The following is a 19,254-nucleotide window of genomic DNA, read 5'->3' on the forward strand; positions in this document are numbered from 1 at the left end:
ATGAGCAGAAAGAACGAATCAGAGCTTTTTTCTATTTTATTTTATACTGTATTTCTATTAAAAGGACATGAGCAATGACCTTGTTCTTGTCTTTCAAAGTCAAAGCCCAAGTTTGACATTGTAATGATTTCTTTGTTTTATCATCATAGCTGTTTGATTAAGGCAGAAAAAAAATCAGAACTAGTTTTGCATGACAAACTGCTGTTTATACTCCGACTTATATGCATGGTAACAATTTTTCTTTAACTGACAGAGGAGAAACACCACCCAAAGGCTACCAACTCAGATGTTGAGTTTTCAGACCTATTTTTTGATATATTACAGTGCCTGACCCCAACTCTCAACACCAAACCACAGCTGGTGAGTGAACATGGACCCCTGGGACAAACTTCCCGGGGTTGAGTGCCAAAGGGTAATTTTACTAATTTTATCAGGGAGCATGAACAGCACTGTTGATGTTTACACAAAAAACTCAAAATTTATTTCCTCTGTGTTTTACTTTCTGTGTTCACAAGCAATTCACCCACACTGGCGCTCTGAGCCTCAATGTTTTCTCAATTTTGCTATAATTCACTTTGAATTGAAATATTTGTAGCTATAAGCTCAAATTTCTTTCTACCTATAGCTTGTTTTTTTAATAAAAAAAAATTCACATAAATAGATATGTGAGGCAATTCCACCCAGTAGCACTGTTGACTGACTGTTGAAGACAGCTCCAGCGAGCTGTCACAAACTTTCAGTATGTTCAAATGCGTCTGTCCCGTGTGACTGCCCTGTTGTACGCTTGTTTCATCTCTGGATTTCACTGCGCTGCTGTTATTGGACAAAGTTTTTCCCAAGCAGGCCAACCCCAGAAATTCAGCTTAGGTTATAAGGTCCTGTGAATGACTACTACAACTACCCGCCCTCGCCCTCCTCTCTGCATCTGTCTGCCTCTCTGAGCCGGGCGGAAACACAGGGAGCTGCGCTAAAACACGAGAAAAGACTCGTGGACTGTATTTGATCATTTCACCAATTTTGCTTCGCAGCGGATCCCTCTTTAAACAAAGCGGTAAAAAAAAAGACAGTGGAATAACGAAGCGGCAGGACACCCACCGTGCGTCAGGATGCCCGTGTTGAGTTTGACAGCCTTGACAGCCGTTGGTAAGTAACGACTCAGACTCGGATATTTGTGCTGATAAATGGATGAAATAATCTGATAGGCCGAAATCATGCCAAGTGCTCAGTTTGCTTAGATCAAAACCCCTTTTACCCCTGGAACTGGAAGATCCTGTTTATAACTATAAAAGGTGCCTGCTGCTGAAAACGCTGTAACACATGCCCATGAGCGCACACGCAGGAACATTTTTTTTTTATTGGCCTGCCTTTTCCACAGCAATACCATCTTTTCGTTCATAATCAAACTAATGTCTGACTTGAAATTGCATACATCTGGCCAGGGATGAGGTGTCAGGTGTTTGTGACAGCCTGTTACATACATATGTCTGTTACAAGGAGCTGGAGAGTTATGTGGTCCAAAAGGGGGACTAACCAGAAACTACGCGTTTGATCAGACTGGGTGCAAGTCTCTCTCTTGGCAATCTCACGTGCGTCTGTGTGCGTTTTGTTAGAGTAAGTTTTTAAGGCTTGACATGAAGTCCACCATCCAACATCATGCAGTAAAAAGTAGATTCTGTGCCTCGTATCTGCTTGTTGGCCTTATTGTGCAAGGTGTGCCTTTATTAATCGAAAAAGCAACTGTTGCAGCTAAGCTCTTTGAAGAAATATTTTATATTCCGTTAATTATATTAAACGCACAAGCACTTATCCACGCGACAACCAACGGACCTCTTTGTAACAGACTTTTGATTGTCCAGTAAATTGTTTTTGGTTTCTTTACATGCTATCTGCAAATGTAGTTTTGATAACCCCTGCACAGTGAAAAACCTGTGATATTTGTCAGGGACCCAGAGCTGGGAACCACTGGTCTCAACTCTTTATAGCATCTTTTGGCATGTGCTACAGGAGTTGCCAATGAAAAAGTAGTGGCACCACAGTGTGCTTGTAAATCTACCCTAAAGACTTTCCGTCCAAATCGTGCAGTATTTTATTCTGAGGGAGACCGCAACTCTTAATTGTTTCTGAATGCAGCAGCTTGGTCTCACAAGCATTGCCTCATATAACAGCGATTACAGTCAGTCAAATTACTGTATGGAGCTCTAATTAGATGTCCATGTTTACACTGTGAACTGTGAGTCATCATCCTTTTCTTGATGAGAAATTGTGTGACGTCCTGTCTCTAAACACACCATTGTAAGATCACTCAGTAGCAGTAATTTGATGGGATTCTTGAGAATGAAAAATGAAATTCTACTTGTTTTTACAGCAGCCCAGCAGTGGGGCACTACATCAGTAATGGGTATCCGTTTTGGTGTTGGTGAGTCCCTCTGGTGCTGCACCCTTGGGTTGAGCACCAGAGGAGAAGTAGTTATTTAACTTCTAGGTCAGTCATGTCCAAGTAATTCAAACATGACGGAAAGTACCGGCAAAGCTGGCTTAAAAACTCCTCAGTGATTTGAGGTTGGAGGAAGAGAGAGGGAAAAAAAGCAAGAGTGAATGCCTCTTTAATTCTCAGATTCCTTTGCTTACATGTGATACTGGCTTGTGATGGTCATTAGAGAATTGAGTTACGGATAAATAGAGATAGTCGTGTGTCTGTGTGACTGTAAGGGCATCAGTTGAGGATCTCAAAGCAAATCATTACCACCACATCAAGAATGAAGTCAGGTTAATTATGTACCTTCAACCAGACTGGTGCAGGTCATTGAATATTGATCTTAGTTCTATCAGTGCACTTTTAGGTCAAATTCTGGAAACTGCTCATTTAGCAATGACAACAACACTTTGAAGCAGATTAATGGGGAAAAATGGGGCATGATTATGTTTGACAGCATAATGAGAAGGGGTGTAATGATTCTTCAAATCTACAGCTCAATTCAGACCTCAGTTTTGAGCTGTCGAATTTAGTTGAAGGTTGATGGTTTGGTTTTTATTTACCACAGATGTGATCTCTCTATAGCTTTTCCAGCCTTTAGTTTCAACCTTTTTTGCTCAACTATAACTGTCAGTTATTCCTCCATTCCACCACCATGGCTGTCACTTTATCCCTCTATTGTGTCTGTTTGTCGGCTATTTAAAGGTACCTTAACACCTAACCCTATCTACTTAGAAGAAAAGAAACTGCATATTCGGCTATTGCTTCCTTTCTCCCTAAGAGCATTTGCAGCAAAGTTAACACTAATGAGGAGAAAGTTGGAACATCAATGACGACGTAGGACCTGCTGTTGAATGAGTGAATGAAAACTTAAGCTATATTTATAAGGAAAATACTGTGAAAAATGGGGTGATTGTACATTATTGTGTCTTTATTATTACCATGCAGTGCTTTGCACGGGGGATCAATTTATGTATTTCACATTCTGTCATGAAATTTGGCTGTGTGACATACATGGATAGTGGTGGAAGGCATATTGCTTTGAACATAATTCCCTCTGGGCTGGGTCCTTTTTACACTATTACACTTACACTTGGGGGCAGTATCAGAAATATGTGGAGCAATCTGAGCTGGACGCTGCTCTTAGTTGTATTAGTACTGTTGGTTCCTTAGTCTTGCTACACTGGAGAAAAGATTGAATTGAAATTCAATGGTTCAATGAAAAAAAAGAGTTAAATTGTGAAGAGTGTCCAGTGCAGCTGTCATCTGAGGTTTTCCCAAGTGCTTCTTAACTAATTATCATTTTGGTGTTGTGTCCTCATTGTTATGATAGCGGTTGGTTGTGGTACCTCAAGCTAGCTCTCATTCAGTCAGCATACAATAAATCTCTGAAGCCTACACACATTTTTTACTTTCTGGAGGACTGCATGTTTGTCCGTGGACAACTTACCCATCTGCGGGGGACGGATACCTTGGTGCTAGTATCAACATGTGAAATCAAGACAGCAAAGCAAGACTGTAGACGTTTATATCTTGTATATGGTTTCAGTCTCAGCTTCAGATTCTTCCACCCAAATTACCACATTGCCGGTGAACGGCTTATATGATTATCAAACTGAAAAGTCTTCAGAAAAAATTACAGATATATCAAATAAAACTCTGAGCTCATCCTTTGTACGTCCTTTGATGTAATGTCACAAGCCTGCCTTGGCTTTCTCTGTCCCTGCCATATGTCTGAATGAAGCTGTGAGGAACATGACCTACATCGGAAAGACAGTCATGTCTCAGTCTTACCTAGCCACCAATAAAATGATCCTCACTCTCATATGTTCCATCCTACACAGAGCTGCTGGAATATGAACACAGTTGCTCTATATGGAGCTAAAGCAGTCTGGTTTGAGATCATGTTCAAGGAGTTCCTGTGTTGTGCTATTGGAGCGAGCCGGCCTGCCTCAGAGGCCCACATGTGGTTATTGTAGTGACAGCATTTAATCTCTGTAAATTCCTAACGGAGATGGGGCTACAGGTGGTTTGAGTTTGGTGCTGTAGGGAAGACAAGGGCATCTGGATCCAATCAGTATGTGTTGGACTGAAGTGACCAAGCTGAGTACTTAAACAGCAGTGAACACCTGAGACTAATGCTGCAACTAACGATCATTTAACATTGCCACTTTTAACATTTAACATTGTTTTATATTATAAAACATAGGGAAAAGGAGTCTTTTTCACAACTTTTGAACAATAAAAAACTCCAAAGTGTTCATTTAAAAGTGGTATAAAAAAGAGGAAGTCACATATCCTTCAAGTAGTCGGAACCTAGAAAATAACCAAATAACTGTTAGAATATCTGATTTTGGCTCCTACTTACCATCATCTATACTGTTTTCTATTGATTGTTTTCTTAGTGAGATGATTGAATATTGTTTAAAAATGATCATCACGATTTCTAAATAACTCAAAATGACTCGGACTAATGGCAGTTTACCATTCCTGCTCTAAACACAGCTTAAAACAGTCATTTTGATGAGTTGTTTAAAGTACTGTGTGTGTTGCAGTGCAATTTTACAATTTTTTTAATATAAAGTTAAGTATTTTGATTTAATAAGAAATTTATTTGATGCAGTAACGTCAGTTCTTTCTCATGGTTGCTGCCATATTGCTATTATATAATTGCTGACTTAACATGGTGTGTTTATTGGAAAGTTAGACCATTAGAACAGCAGTCGCTTCGTACTTCTTTCACTCCACAGCAGTGTGAAATTTAACAATGTAGTTGCTTAAATAACTGAATAATTTTGTCACTGTTGGAGTCTTTGTGCTTTTCTTCTCTCTTTCTGACCTTGTGACTTATAGAAGCTGTTAGATGTTTTAGTGAGCTAGAGATCACGCATAATGACATGTTTGTTTCGGAGATGTGAGAGGCAGCCGTGGGACATTTTGGAGCTCTTAAAAAATGTGGACTTTTATTATTAGGGTTATTATTTGATAACAAGGTAGTAAATAAAATGAAAGCTCCTTTGGGACCTCAGCTTGACCTGCGCTTTACTGTACTGCAGATGTCACAAGGTGTTTTCTGAAAAGATGTGAATTTCTTTGCTACAGTTAGTCTTCCGCAAAGTTGGAGCAACAGGGTGATGGGGTTAGTAGAACACGGCCTGATTTAGAACAAGCAACATTCCTTGGAGGACTGGGAAGCTTCTTTCCTGCAGTTTCTCACATCTCAGATCATGGAATTGGTCTTTTCTCTGTATTTTTTCTGAGCACATGAACTGCTGCAGAAGATGACTGATTGAGAGAGGATGGATAATTCATTGAAAGCTGTAAGGTCAGGGGATGGACGTCTTCAGACATTAAAGCCCTGAATTTAATTTATAAGCTTGGCAAGACTTTTTACTGAACCAAAACCATCTCCGTCTTTTCATTTGAGTCAGCTCACTTCCTAGTTTTCTAGCTCTTTGGCATTTATCTGACACAATCTGTCTACTGGCGCCTGGAGTGCTGAGTAATCGGGTTATTCCATGCCAACTCACCCAACCCTCCCACTTCATGTCACGGACTTTCTTGGAAAAAAATTATGTGAAAACTTAAGTTGACAAGACATTGCCAAAACCAGCAGCTCAGCTCTACTTTTTTAGTTGCACATTTTTGAAGTGAGATCCCCAGAGACACATGTGATCATTTTTGTGATTATTACTAAGTCCAACCAGTTGCATGAACTACATATTTGTTTCCAAAAATGTTTGGACAAATGAGTAAAATATAATTCAAATCAGAGTAAAGTTTTCAAGTCATTTAAACCATATTTGTAATTAAAAATAATGTGATCCAAACATGAAAACTTTTTTTTAAACCGACCTTTTGTTCATTTTGATGCTGATGCGAGGATCTACATAAAAAACATTCACCAGAAGACGTTATGTATGTGTGTGGGTTCAAGAAAACCATCATCAGTGAGCTCATCTCATCACTTAGCCCACTTAAGTCAAGTTAAAACTTTTTATTCGAAACAAAAAAAACATAGAAACCCAATCCAGACAATTTGACCAAACCTCATTTAAAATGCAGTGGGTGGAAATGTTCTGAAGACTGAAGAATCCAAATTCTCTTTTTTTTTTCAAAGAAAGTGTTACGAGCACTGGGTTTTAGGAATGGAAATGAAACATCCAGCTTGTTATGTGCATACAGTCAGAAGCCAGTTGTGATGGTATAAAATGGGCATTCATTCATTGTAGTTTAGTGAGGACCTGAATGGGAACAAGAGAACTAACACAGCAAGAACAAAAGGCACAAAGAAAACAACAAAAAACAGTCCATGATAACAAAGTTAAAGTATGAACTAAGATACAAAACCACAAACTATGACAATCTTTAATCAAGATAGCATCTATTTCAGGGAAGGATTAGCTTATTCTGTGAATTAAGCAAGTTGTAAGAATCTTTCCAACATTTTGGGAAATTCTCTCTACCAGTCTGATAAATGAAGAAAAATCAGAAGAACACAAGAATCAGAAAGAGGTGGGAAACTTTTAAGACAAAGAGGAGTACAAAGAGGGTCCGGCAGGGAATCCAGCCAGTCACAAACTACAGGATAAACACAACCGGCATTCAGACTTGAGACACTGCCCTTCCAGACAGCCTCAACACAATTCATGTCAGGTTTGACAGGCTGAACACTGACAACCTCTCAAAATCCCTCTAAAACCCCGGAAACACTGTGTTCAAGGTGATACACACAGGTCCCAAAGGCTCGTAACCCCTGCAAGGCTGCAGAACCAGATAGTATATCTCCCAGAGTCCTGAAGACTTGTGCTGGACAGCTGGCACGTGAGTACCTGGACATCTTCTCCCTGTATTTTCAAAACGTTCATCATTACACCAGTCCCTAAAAACACACCCATACACCCTCTCTGAATGGCTTTAGACCAGTGGCGCTTACAGCAGTTTCATGAAGTGTCTTGAAAGGCTGGTCTGAGCATATGTCAGGATGCTCCTCCTGGATTACAGTTCTGCCTTAAACACCATTCAACCGGCCAAGCTGATTGGGAAGCTGACGGACCTCTGCGTCATCACTGCATCCTGACTGTAATTGGATCCTGGACTTCCTGGCTGAATTCTTATCTATGGGGAGGAGAATGACCTCATCCTCAATATAGACAAGGCAAAGAAAATTACAATGGACTTCAGTAAGAAACCTTTGAAGTCCCTTGTCATCAAACGGACTGAGCCGACAGCCACGAGTTTGTGGCGTACAGAGGACCGATAGACAGCTTCCTCACTGCAGACGTCACTGTTTGGTTTGGAAACACCACACTGGCAGAAAAGTGAGGTCTCCAAAGAGTCATAAAGACTGCAAATTGGATTATTAGGGCAGTGCTTCCCTCTGTGGACACGCACAGCGATTCAGGAAAAGAGCCAAGAATTTCACCAGAGACCCGCTTCATCCAGCTCATCTCTGCTCAGACACACTCAACACACAACCTAAGACAGTATCATCACATAGAAAACAGGCTTTCTCAAGCCCATATTCTTTTATAATGTGTAGATGTTTTGTATTTTTTTTGTACACTGTATGAAGTGTAAATATTTCTTATGAACACAACAGAAGCTTCACAGATTTATGACAGGAACTGGGTAGCTTATGGATTCCTTATTACTCTAAACATCTGCAGTTGTTTTCTCAAGGCAAGCCATTGTTTCTGAACATTTCAAAGGCGTGAGAGGAAGTCCCAGTTTAAAATCTGACCTGTCTTTCTCCATAAGTTTTCCTTTTTCTCAGACATACCAAACACTGGCACCATGTTTGATCCATGGCATGCATTATCTCAGGCAATAAGAGAGTATCAAGTCATATTTTGTGGATGACAAACGCACTGCTGCCTTTTGTCAGAGGGAGGACATGTGATCTGTTGCATGACAGCAGCAGCAACACTGACAGAAGTCATTTATGGACATAAAAAAAAGTTTTTTGGAGAGATTTTGCAGACATATGAGCAGGTGAGGGGTGTGCTTTCGTAGCAGTTTGCGGTTAAAGTGTTCTGCTGTATCTGAATCGGTTGAGGTGCAATTTTTCACACCAAGATGGCGGTGTACTAACACTTACCTCATGGTTTACATTTCCAGTCCACTCTGTGACAGTCTGTATCATCTAACTCGACAGTGGTGGGTTCTTATGCATAACATGGTATCTATCAGTTAAATAGTGATTTCTCACAGTCAGCATATTTTTATTTTTACATGTATTGACGCACTTTGATATTTAGTTTGGGGCCAGTGTAACTCCGACTGGAGAACTTTTTACAGTCATCACTGTATGTGCTTCTGTTCATGGGAGGAAAGAAATCACTGGCTGGATAGGTGTTGGATTTTACCTTTTTAGGACCTTTTTCCTTCTTCAAGTATCCTGTTCTCCACATCAGCAATTACTTTCATGTTATTATTTTCAGCTCCAAGAAGTGACTTCTTCATTGTAACTTTTTATGCATTTCTTTTTTTTAAAATTTTTTTTAAAAGAGGAAGTTGCTGACTCGGGACATTTAGATGTCGTCAGACAGGATGCTGAAAGTTGGCACTGTACCAAAAGTTGAAGCGCACAATTGACTTTTAACAAATGTCAGATTGTTAGCCGACAGCTAAATTGATTGATTCAGTCTTCATTTCAAAAGTCAAAAGTTTACGTGTTGATGAAATCTTTGGATTTTAAGTGCCACTGCAATATTGCCAAAGACAATGTTGATTCAATTACATTTTTTCAATATTTATTGTCTAAACAGAGGAAATAAAGGATGGAATGACAAACAAATATTACACAAGAACTATTTGGTGTTTTGTATAATGAAACATTGTGACTGAATATCTCTCACTTATACTGATCTTGAAGGTCGAACATGTGCCACTGTATTGCTTGCACTGCCAGAGACGCGCATGCTTAAACAGCTTTGCATCATAAATCATAACAGAGGAACTGAAAGCGTGAGATTTGCCAAGATCAAATATGTTTGGCTATTTTGGGGTCAGGTTGTGCAAAAATGAAATCTGATTGTATGAACATCAGAAACAGGGAGTGATGCAGCAAATCACTGAAGGATACAGACCTTTGTACCTTTGAATCTCTTTTTAAAGGCATTGTTAGTGTTGATTGTGCTGATGTTCTGATTGTGCTCTTTCTTTCAAATAGACATTTACTGTGTGTTTGACTTTGAGGAGGAAGCTGCAGATACATCAAAGATGGGAAGAATCTGTAATAGTTTAGATCAGTGGCATCACGGCAACCCAGGGGATGTGTGACACTCAACCCACCAAAGGTGTGAAACATCTCCACGGTTTTCTTTTGCAGCTATATGAACGCTGCTGTGTTGATGCACATGTTTGTTCGGAGGTGTGAATTTGAAAAAACACACAGAAAACCCCTAAAGTACCCTTTGACCACAGCAAGGCTGTTGTGGAGTTGTGTGGAGCTTTAGTTTTGAAGCTTCCTTTTGACTGAAGCTGAATATGTTTAGTGTGGATAAGAGAAAATGTAAACGATGGACAATGAACAGTTTATATGTTCTTATCAGGGTGTATCTAATACATTTCTTTCAGATAATCATATGCTTGTGCATCTTGGATGGACTTGGAGTTGACTGATGTCAGAAGATAGCCTACTCAAAGAAAGTTGCTCTCCTTGGATAAACAGAGCGATGATCAGATATTTACTTGATGAACTGTGTTTGTCAGAGGAAGTTTCAAAAGGATGCAACCCAAAGCTTTTGAAACCGCAAAGGCCACCCACATGACTTGGTTTCACGCCTTGACTGCTTGAATCCGCAGATGTGAAACTGCAACGCTGGCGAATCTCTTATCTGGATCTGTGCAGCATGTGGCAACCATGACATTATCACAGCTGATGTACTGTTTGACAGCACCAATAAAAGATGATGGCAATGTTGCTTGATTAAAATAAGCTGTTGCTAGGGAAGTAAAAATATAAAAGCCACCGCAGCACTCTTTAATTTAAAGAGAAAAAAAGAAGAAGAATCTATGATCTGTATGGAAAAAAAAAGATGGTAGAATGGGTGCCACTCTACTTACACCGTAACCATCTGTTGTACCACACCTATCCTCAAACTTCACTCTCATATTGTTGCACACTTAAGTTTTGTGACTGTTTCTTGCGTGGTTGCAGGGTGGTGTCGACAAAATCAAGCTACAGCCAGACAGAGAGAGGCAACACACATAAACACTTGCTTTGATGACACAGAATTTGATGCCATGATGATATGCACAGACAGACTTGAGGTTACCAGCCATGCTGTGGCTGATAACAATACTTTCACTCTCGATATTGCTCACTGGAAATGAGAAGCAACGCATTTTCCAGAACAAAAAACTGTCTACCTTGAAGCTACATCATGTTTCCCAAAAGACAGCGCTGACTGAAAAGTTAGCCGGGTATAGGCTGACAGTTTCAGCTTGGTCAGACTGCAAAATGTCGCGGAACAGAAAACTTTGTATTCTTTGTAATGAACATGAAATCTTTCATGCCACACAGCGTGATGAAGTAACGTAGGAATCTGTGTTTTTTGTGTCCAGCACATTTTGTGTGTTCAGCAGAAGAACTAATCTAGGTAAATTATGTTTTAAAGCAAGCCATGATGGTTTCCACACCTTAACCAGCTTGGTTTTTTTTATACTTAACTAATTATTTTGTGTAAGAAACAGCAAGTGAAAGCAAAAAAAAGACATTTCACTGTAAAGTTGCTTTGAGAGAATAAGTGGTCAGGACGAGACTTGGACTTGGGTCTTCAGCTTGGTTGCTCAGTTGTGTGTGTAGTACCATTGTTTACCTGCTCCTCTCTCAAAATGTGGAATTTATAGCCTGTTAAATGAGATAGATCAATTTGGGACTATTTGATGACATACTGTGACATTATTTCTATTTGGAATTATTTTTGTGTGCAGTATTATCAACGAAAAACACCCACAGTGCAAACCCACACCCACAGACCCTGCAAAAATCAACAGAAAAAGTGTTCAAGTTTTGCTGTGAAACTGGTTGGACTCCTTTCAAACTATCACATCCTTTAAATTATTTCATTTGATTCGTATGTGTGGCCTGTTAGTCGGTTGGTCAGTCCAGTCCACCTCTTCAATCCAGACTGAAATGACAGGATTGTTTCGTTGTTTCGTCACTTGTACAATTTATGTTTAACGCTGTCATCTGGTCAAAAATATTCAGTTTTTAATCTAAAAATGAGCTTCACAGCCTCATGGGTGAGGCTACCTGATGGGTTATCTGATGGGTAACAAACTCAGGTATACCTAACCTGGACCTAGCTCTGCTTCTCTGAAACAGACTTGGGTACTAAATACGTGTACAATACACACATATGCACTTTTGAAATGTGCAGCACTTTGCATTCAGACATGCTTTAGTGTGGAGTTGCCCTGACACGTACCCTGGCAGAAAATAATGTGTTATGTATATCATATAAGTGGTGATTTGAAGTAACACACACTGGGGTTGGGTTCTGCCAGAGTTGAGTCATCACTGTCATTATGTCATGTCTCTGCTGTCTCCGCAGAGGGGAAATAAAAGGAAATTCAGGGTTGCCAGGACAATGATTGTGCCAAACTTATATCTGCTGCGTTACTGAAAATAATCGGCTTTACATCGTCAGCAGCAAGCAGACGTGCTCTCATTCTTAAGAGCCCGTTGCACAAGTTGACCTTGTGTAAGTTAACAGCTCATTTTTGTGTCAGATGTGACTGAGCGAGAGTTGCTGATTGTGTCTGAAATATTGGGATGATCTTCTCTAAATGTTTGAAAACCTCATCTTCCTACGAGCTCAAAGGTAAACGGAGACTTGCATGGTCACGATACAAGAGCAGAATTAGTCCACACATGCTTTGGAGAGACGCTGGTATCTGTGATAAATGGGCAAAGCACCCGTTCAAGTGTGACATGACGTGTCGTGTTAGCATACAAAGGTCTAAACCTCCACAGAAGGTCAAGTCGCACACATGTGACACATACTGAAAACTAAAGGGCGTTCTGCATGTTTTTTCACACTTCATCACTCATCAGCACTTTTCCTTCTGATGTTACAATTTCAGCAGTTTTGGAAACATCCTCTTAAGCCCACTAAGCACTGGTTTAATTGTCTCCATACTGAATAAATTAATAGCAAATGCAAAAAAAAAAAAAAAAAAAAAGAAAGGAAGATTTTATAAAGATTTTTGAAGATTTTATAAACCGCATCACAAGTTTTATCCAAGCTTTATCCAAGCAGCAGTTATTTCCAGGAATTTAGGTCTATCTCCCCGGTCTTGCCCACAGATAGCTTGTGCACGCTGAGGTATTTTTTGGTCATGTGACCTTTGGCACTGCACAGTTGTTGAGAAACATCAGGAGGAAAAGGGGTGGGTGGTGGAAACAGCAGGGCAGACAGTGAGGCAAAGGGGAAAAGAGATTCTTTGGAGAGAAAAGTTGCTTCAGACAAGATGATAAGGGGTCATAGGGGAGGTCTATTAAAGAGAATTAGTGGTGGGAAGAGACAATTATCTTCAGTGTTAACACAAACAAGCATGTGAAGGAAGTTCAGGAGAGAGATGGACAACCCAAAGAGGCGGTTTGCTCATCTTCTGCATCTTTTTATTTGATATCAGTGATGAGTTCTCTTGACTGAAATGTAGTGTATATTGGTCAGTGCCCTCCAAAATGTGCATTTATATGGTTATAAGGAACAGTTTGATTCATCAGAAGAAACGGATGCAGGGAGCTGATAAGACTTGTTGACAGAAGGGGTTTGCCCTCTGGTGAACATTTCTCTTTTCCCAGTATTGAGTGCAATTTAAAAATCTGTTTTGTTTTGGGTGTAGCTTGAGTTAAAATGTTTTTTTTTCTTATACAACAGGATTTATGTCTTTGTGGAGTCACTTACTGTTTGTCAGTCTTTCTAGAAGAAACTCATAAGGAGTGACTGCCCACGTACACATACTTTTAATCCGCAGAGGTTCTCAGTACCTGCTTAGTGCTGATAGCCTTAGATCTTAGATATATGTGTGCAGTGCTGCATCTGTGCACCAGGCCTTCCCAACCCTCCACCCCCTTGTTTCTATCCTAAGCCAGCAGTGGCTCAGAGCCATCCATCAAACTGGCATTGTGCAAGGAGCTGTGGAGCTGCAGAGTACCACGCTCACATTAACCCCTCCAACAAGAGGCCAACACAAGCGGACGCGTTAGTCACAGTGGTCTTCCACAGATGGAAGTTTAACGCGAAAAACAACAGCAATCACCTGAGAGGTTTCAGTCTTATGCTTAGCTTATATTCTAGAAAATGAGTGGTTTGTCTGTTGGTTTGTCATTCTCACTCTGTTGCAGATTTGTTATATAGAATTTGAAAAAACTTACCGAAGCACGCTTTCGTACATACACGCATATATTATCTGTACATATTTACAGCCAATAATCAATTGATAAATTGTTGTGTTTTAGCCCTGAATGGCTTTGGCACCATCATCACAATCCTGCCCCTCCTCTTTCCTATCTTATCTGTGAAAACCCCTCCCCCGTCTGTGCTCGGTCTCCACCAAGTTTATCAGCATCAGAGACACTCCGTAACACAAACAGTTGTTTCGTACTAATCCCATCAGTCAACACAACTTTTAATTACACTAAATTACAAGCACAGTCATTGTTTTGGAAAAACAGACATCGTTCCATCTCAGAGTACTTGAGTCAGCCATGAATGAATAGTAAAATAGTTTCTGTGCTGTATGTTTGATATGTGCTTCCGCATGTTTATAAAATTTTATGATGGGTTTTATTGTCTTGCTTGAAATCAAGTCATCATGAGGCACAGATCTCAAACAGTATGAACTTTGTGTTAAAAATCACACAAATTGTATAGAAGAGCTTCACTTAGACCCCTGACATGATGAGTATCATGTTGGCGTTTTTCACTCCTTTAAACGTCACTTTTTCAAAAGCTTAATTCCTGTGAAAAGATCATGTCTGCTTGCTCACTTCTGTGTGTGCAAACAATGCCTGGTAGCATATACAAGGAAATGTATTTGAAAGCAAGTAGGAGGAGGGTGTTCTCTGAGGGATCTGTTATTGTCATCAAATCCTCACATTCTGTAGTATCTTTGTACTTTTTGGGCTTTACGTTTTGCTTTTGTGGTTTTACATTTTTTTCTATTCTTCTTTAGTTTTGCCTTTACTGTTGAGTACTTATTGAAGCGTGAAGGTCAACCTGCACCCCATATTTTCCATCTTACAGCTAAACTGAGCAAATCCCCTTCTTGCTCCAAACACATTTCCTCTAGTCATTTATAGAAAAAAAAAGGTCGTTTTCTGGAAATGACGTCCAGATCTGCTTAATAAAAACAAATTAAACGGTGTTCAAAGTTATTACTAGAGTCATTCTTTCTTGTTTTTCCTCTGAATGAACTCCATCAGTCCTTTGAGACAGCTGGTAGGGAGGTATAGGCACTTTGCTGTTTCTGCACCACTAATGAAAATTTAAGCAACATAAGTGGTTTGTGATCAATGTGTTGGTCTGGTAAGTGGGGGTCTGGATCATTTCATTATTAAAAACACACTAAAGATAGCATAAATATAAAAGCAATGTAATGTAAAGCCAGATTTTTACAGATAACTGTTCCCTGATTGCACACTCCTTTGTCCGTGCTCATTCATGTCTCTCTTTTCTTTTCAGGCTTTATTTGCTTTGACTGACTTTATAAAATAAACTGCAGTCATGTTTTAAAAATCGTTGATTTGCAGTTTAACCAAAAGCTTGAAGTTCGATTATTTCCTCTCACTGTTTCTCTCATAACATGCTTAATTATTGTTGCATGTTGCTTATTGATTCTGGAAGGAGGTCACCCTTTGGCCTTTAGCATTGTGTATTTTTAGTTTGATGTAACTCAGAAGTGCCTCTCCATCCAGCTGCTCCATCTACATCAGAACTGTTGTATCAGCAGATTTACCAGACAGTATACGATCGCTGAAGGGATATGGTTAGAAGACTGTCAGCCACCCCTGCATTATAGAAAGAGATTTCTGGGGGGATGGAAGCTCTGACGACCGTCTGGGGGCGATGATGTCATGTGTGGGTCTCAGCTTGTAAGTCTGAATGTTTTCTGCACCAGTGAGAAAACAGAGCTCCAGAGGATACATCTGGAAGTTTCACAGAATGGAATCTGACACCGTCAGGCCAAAATGTTCAATCAATGAAGGAAGGGATGCAAGCACAGAGAAGCTGGGATGGACGATGAGAAGGAGAGAGGGATGGAGATGAATGGACAAGAAAAAAATGTAGAGAGATGGATGATGTTGTTGAGGAACAGAAGGCTGGTTGAATTGAATAACAAAAGGATGGAGGAGAGGAAGCTGATTAAATAGAAAGCAAGATTGAAGTAGATGTTTTAATACATGCGACCAGAGTGGCTCTAGGGATGTAAGTTGGTCTATGATTTTTGTTCCACAATGAAACATTTCAGCTATCAATTGGATTGCTATAAAATGCTGCTCAGGCATTCACGGCAAATGATTAACTGATCAAATGTCAAACTGAAGCAAACGTTGACATTTTAACATGCAAAAGTGTGACTTGAACAATTATATAATAATCTCTAATAGTAAAAATTAGCTGGGATAGACAAACTAACAATATATCATGTCCTTATGGGTTCCTTATGCCCTTAGATACAAACCATAGGGGCGTCTTCTAAAATAGATACTCTAAGGCAGCAGTAGGTATTGTACATCTTAAAACTAAACAACCAGATGGGTCATTTATTATTTCCTCCATCCAGAACAACTCATATGAGTTTTTTCCACACTGGAGCTAATGTCATTCTCAAGAGTTTTCTTCAATAAGCAACATAATCCTTTTAAGGATCGACATGGGATAGATGGCACCATATGTGCATTGTTTTCAATTATGTGACTCCAGTTTGAGGCCAAGATCTAACAACTGTTTCTTGAAACATGATTATAGATGTTTATGCCCTTCATGAACAAATGACCCATTGCTCGCTTCTGGGAGGAGGAGGAAGTCTTGGGAGAACCCCACACCTTCCTAGCAAAGTGCAAACTGAGATTGTAGAGCACTTATTTTTAGTTCAGTAACATAAAAAAGACTGACTGGGTCAAATCAATGTAATATAGTATACCTCATAACTGTTGCTCGCCTTTGTTCATTCACACTGACCACACAGAGGTTTTTCAAACATGTAAGAACAACTGTGTTGGCGTCAATCATGGCATGCCTGCCTCTTGCCCTGCCATAGGCTCTACAGTTCACACCAGTTCAGCTCTGGAACTGTTGGACTGTTGGAGGATCAGAGGAGCAACAACAACGTCCTTTCTTGTGTCTCCATACCTTATATAGAGACCCAACAACAGGCGCAACACTCCTGCCTTGTATAGGCTATTTGCAAGGGCCAGGGACTGTGGATTGGGGTCTGGCTGCATTCTAAATGTAGGCAACTGACAGTGCTATTCCTGAATGTCTATTGTGTAAACACACAAGCAGCACCTAGTTTTCACTTCTCCGTGAGAGTTGCTTCTGTGTCGGAACATGTACAGTCTTACAGAGAGCCTGGCATGTAATTCCGCTGTTGTTTCCAATCATGCCGTTGGGTTGGGTTATTTATCCAGTCCTTCTTTGTTTCCAGACATTATCTCTAAAACTCAAAGGAATTCAGCCCCTTGTTTTCCTGCACATAATAAGACACAAACACCCCTACATTCATGACCTGTTGTATCCACTGCACACCCACGCACTGTGCTGTGCATTTGCCAAAAATGAAGCAGCCTCTGAGCAGACAGCCAAATGAGAAAATTAAGTCAAAGTAAGCAGAGCTAAAACCTTTCCGAAGTTCAGCTTGTGATAAACATTCCTAGACCGATTAGAGAGGAAAGTGTGGATAATGTTAAAGAGCAAAGCCAGTAGACATCTTAGACAACAGGCTGAAGTCAGCAGAGGACGACGGATAAAAAAAGAGGGAAAAGATGAGAGAGAAGATCAGCAGAGAAAAAAAGAGGGAGAAATATAAAAGAACAAAGGAGGAAATCTGGAGATATTTCATTTTCATAAGTTTTTCATGGCTCAAAGCTGCCCGCGGCCATGCCAGAGTATGAAGCCTCTCTCTTGCCAGGACTGTCTGCTGTGAAATGCCAGCATATGCTGCAGAAAGGCCACACCCAAAGTCCTTCTGATCAATCCTGTGTGACAGAAATGTATTAATTCAATCAGTCTTAACTCCATCATCAACTCTGTTCAGTTCCTTAGTTAAAATAGAAGTTTGTTTTTCTTTCATTTCAGGAGATCTTTCTGTCTTGTATCAAGTTTACATTTGACAGGTTTCTTACCACAGCTAATTAAAGTTGAGTTTTTGACTTTGTTGCCCACAGGTGCTGAGTTGTGTTTAGTTTTAAAGCTGTTTATAGCTGTCTGGATATGTCACAGATGAGCAGGTGCCAGTTGGGTATGTGTTTTTACTGTTGCTGAACCAGGCTTTGAAGCCTACAGGTGCTGAGTTGGGCAATTTTTATAGCTGGTTTGATGTCTAACAGGCCAACAGGTGCTGATCTCTGCTGCTCGCTGCCCTGGCTGCGTCGACCACTTTTGCTTCATGGCTTGATGTCTTGCAGAATTGTTAAAACTGAAACGGAGCAGTTTTGGTTGTGAAAAAAACTCAGCTGGGTTTTCATGGTGGTTAGTGTGGCTGACAGACTGCCAGGATCAATCAGAACTGCGTGGAGCCTGACTGAAAGCAGAACCCTTGTAGTCTTAGGGCTGTTTTATTTTAACCAATTTAGATTAGAAATTTCTGTTGAGCAGAAATTAGGTTTCTCTCTTTGTGAAACACAAGGATGGGCATGGAATTTTGCATCGCACATTAGCAGAGCAGCAGCCTCAGTCCTGTGTGTATTGACAGGATGCTTTCGGGCACAATACTAAGTGGGGTCCCTGATGTTTATTATGCAGATGAAACAGAAAAAATATTACTTGAAGTTGAAGTATTCTTTAGGACCTATTTATGCCAGTTGAGTATGAGTGATCTGCTAATTATGCACCCTGTGTAGGCTGCTGGGTTGATTACTGTGTGTTTAAGTCTACCTGTGAAGTGCTTGAAATATATAGCAGCTGCAGACCTAACCACCAGAGAATACTGAGGAACAGAGCTGGTTTTTACTAAATGTTAACATCAATACATCATTAGTCTCTGATATTTAGCAGGTTTTCATAGTTTTGGTTGTTAGCATACTAACAGTTAGTGCTAAACCTAAGTTTAGCCATGATGGTAATGTAATTAGTTTGGTGAATTTTGGACAGAAACTAAAGGGAATTTTGGAATTTGTCTGTGAGGAAATGAACTAATATATGAAAATAGATTTTACGTCAAACCAAAAATGTCAGCCTCACTGAAGTGCTGCTATTATTAGTAGTTATCCTCTGAGCATCATCTGCACCTGCTCACACTGTTGAGCTACCTGGCACCACATCACTCATCTTTGCAAGCTTGGATCAACTTCATCACATCGCATATATCACATATAATCCTTGTTTTTCCTAATCAAATTATACCTTGCAGCTGGACGAAGCAGTAAGGAAGTACATATGATTTCAACCCATAATCACACTTAAAGCTTGCAGGCTTTGAAGATGCATTGCTGTGAATTAAGCCTATTCAGAAGAAAACATGGATGATGACACAGCCATGTTCCAGTACTGCTTTATCTCCACTCACAATGTGATCATGTGGCATTCGCTGTTTATCTGTTT

The 19,254-nt window shown here is 40.0% G+C and overlaps 1 protein-coding gene across 1 annotated transcript in view; it reads left to right on the plus strand.

Annotated features, from left to right (window-relative positions):
* Nucleotides 1-953: 953 nt before the first annotated feature.
* itga1 (integrin, alpha 1) overlaps nt 954-19,254 on the plus strand; it is a 51,329-nt gene continuing 33,028 nt past the window's right edge. Inside the window, exon 1 of the mRNA XM_072371601.1 lies at nt 954-1,143. Within this exon, the coding sequence (XP_072227702.1) occupies nt 1,107-1,143 (37 nt within the window). The 5' untranslated portion in view covers nt 954-1,106. The remainder of the gene's footprint in view (nt 1,144-19,254) is intronic.

Source organism: Leuresthes tenuis, unplaced genomic scaffold, assembly GCF_036924035.1.
Source record: "Leuresthes tenuis unplaced genomic scaffold, fLeuTen1.0.hap1 SCAF_19, whole genome shotgun sequence".
Taxonomy (NCBI): Eukaryota; Metazoa; Chordata; class Actinopteri; order Atheriniformes; family Atherinopsidae; genus Leuresthes; species Leuresthes tenuis.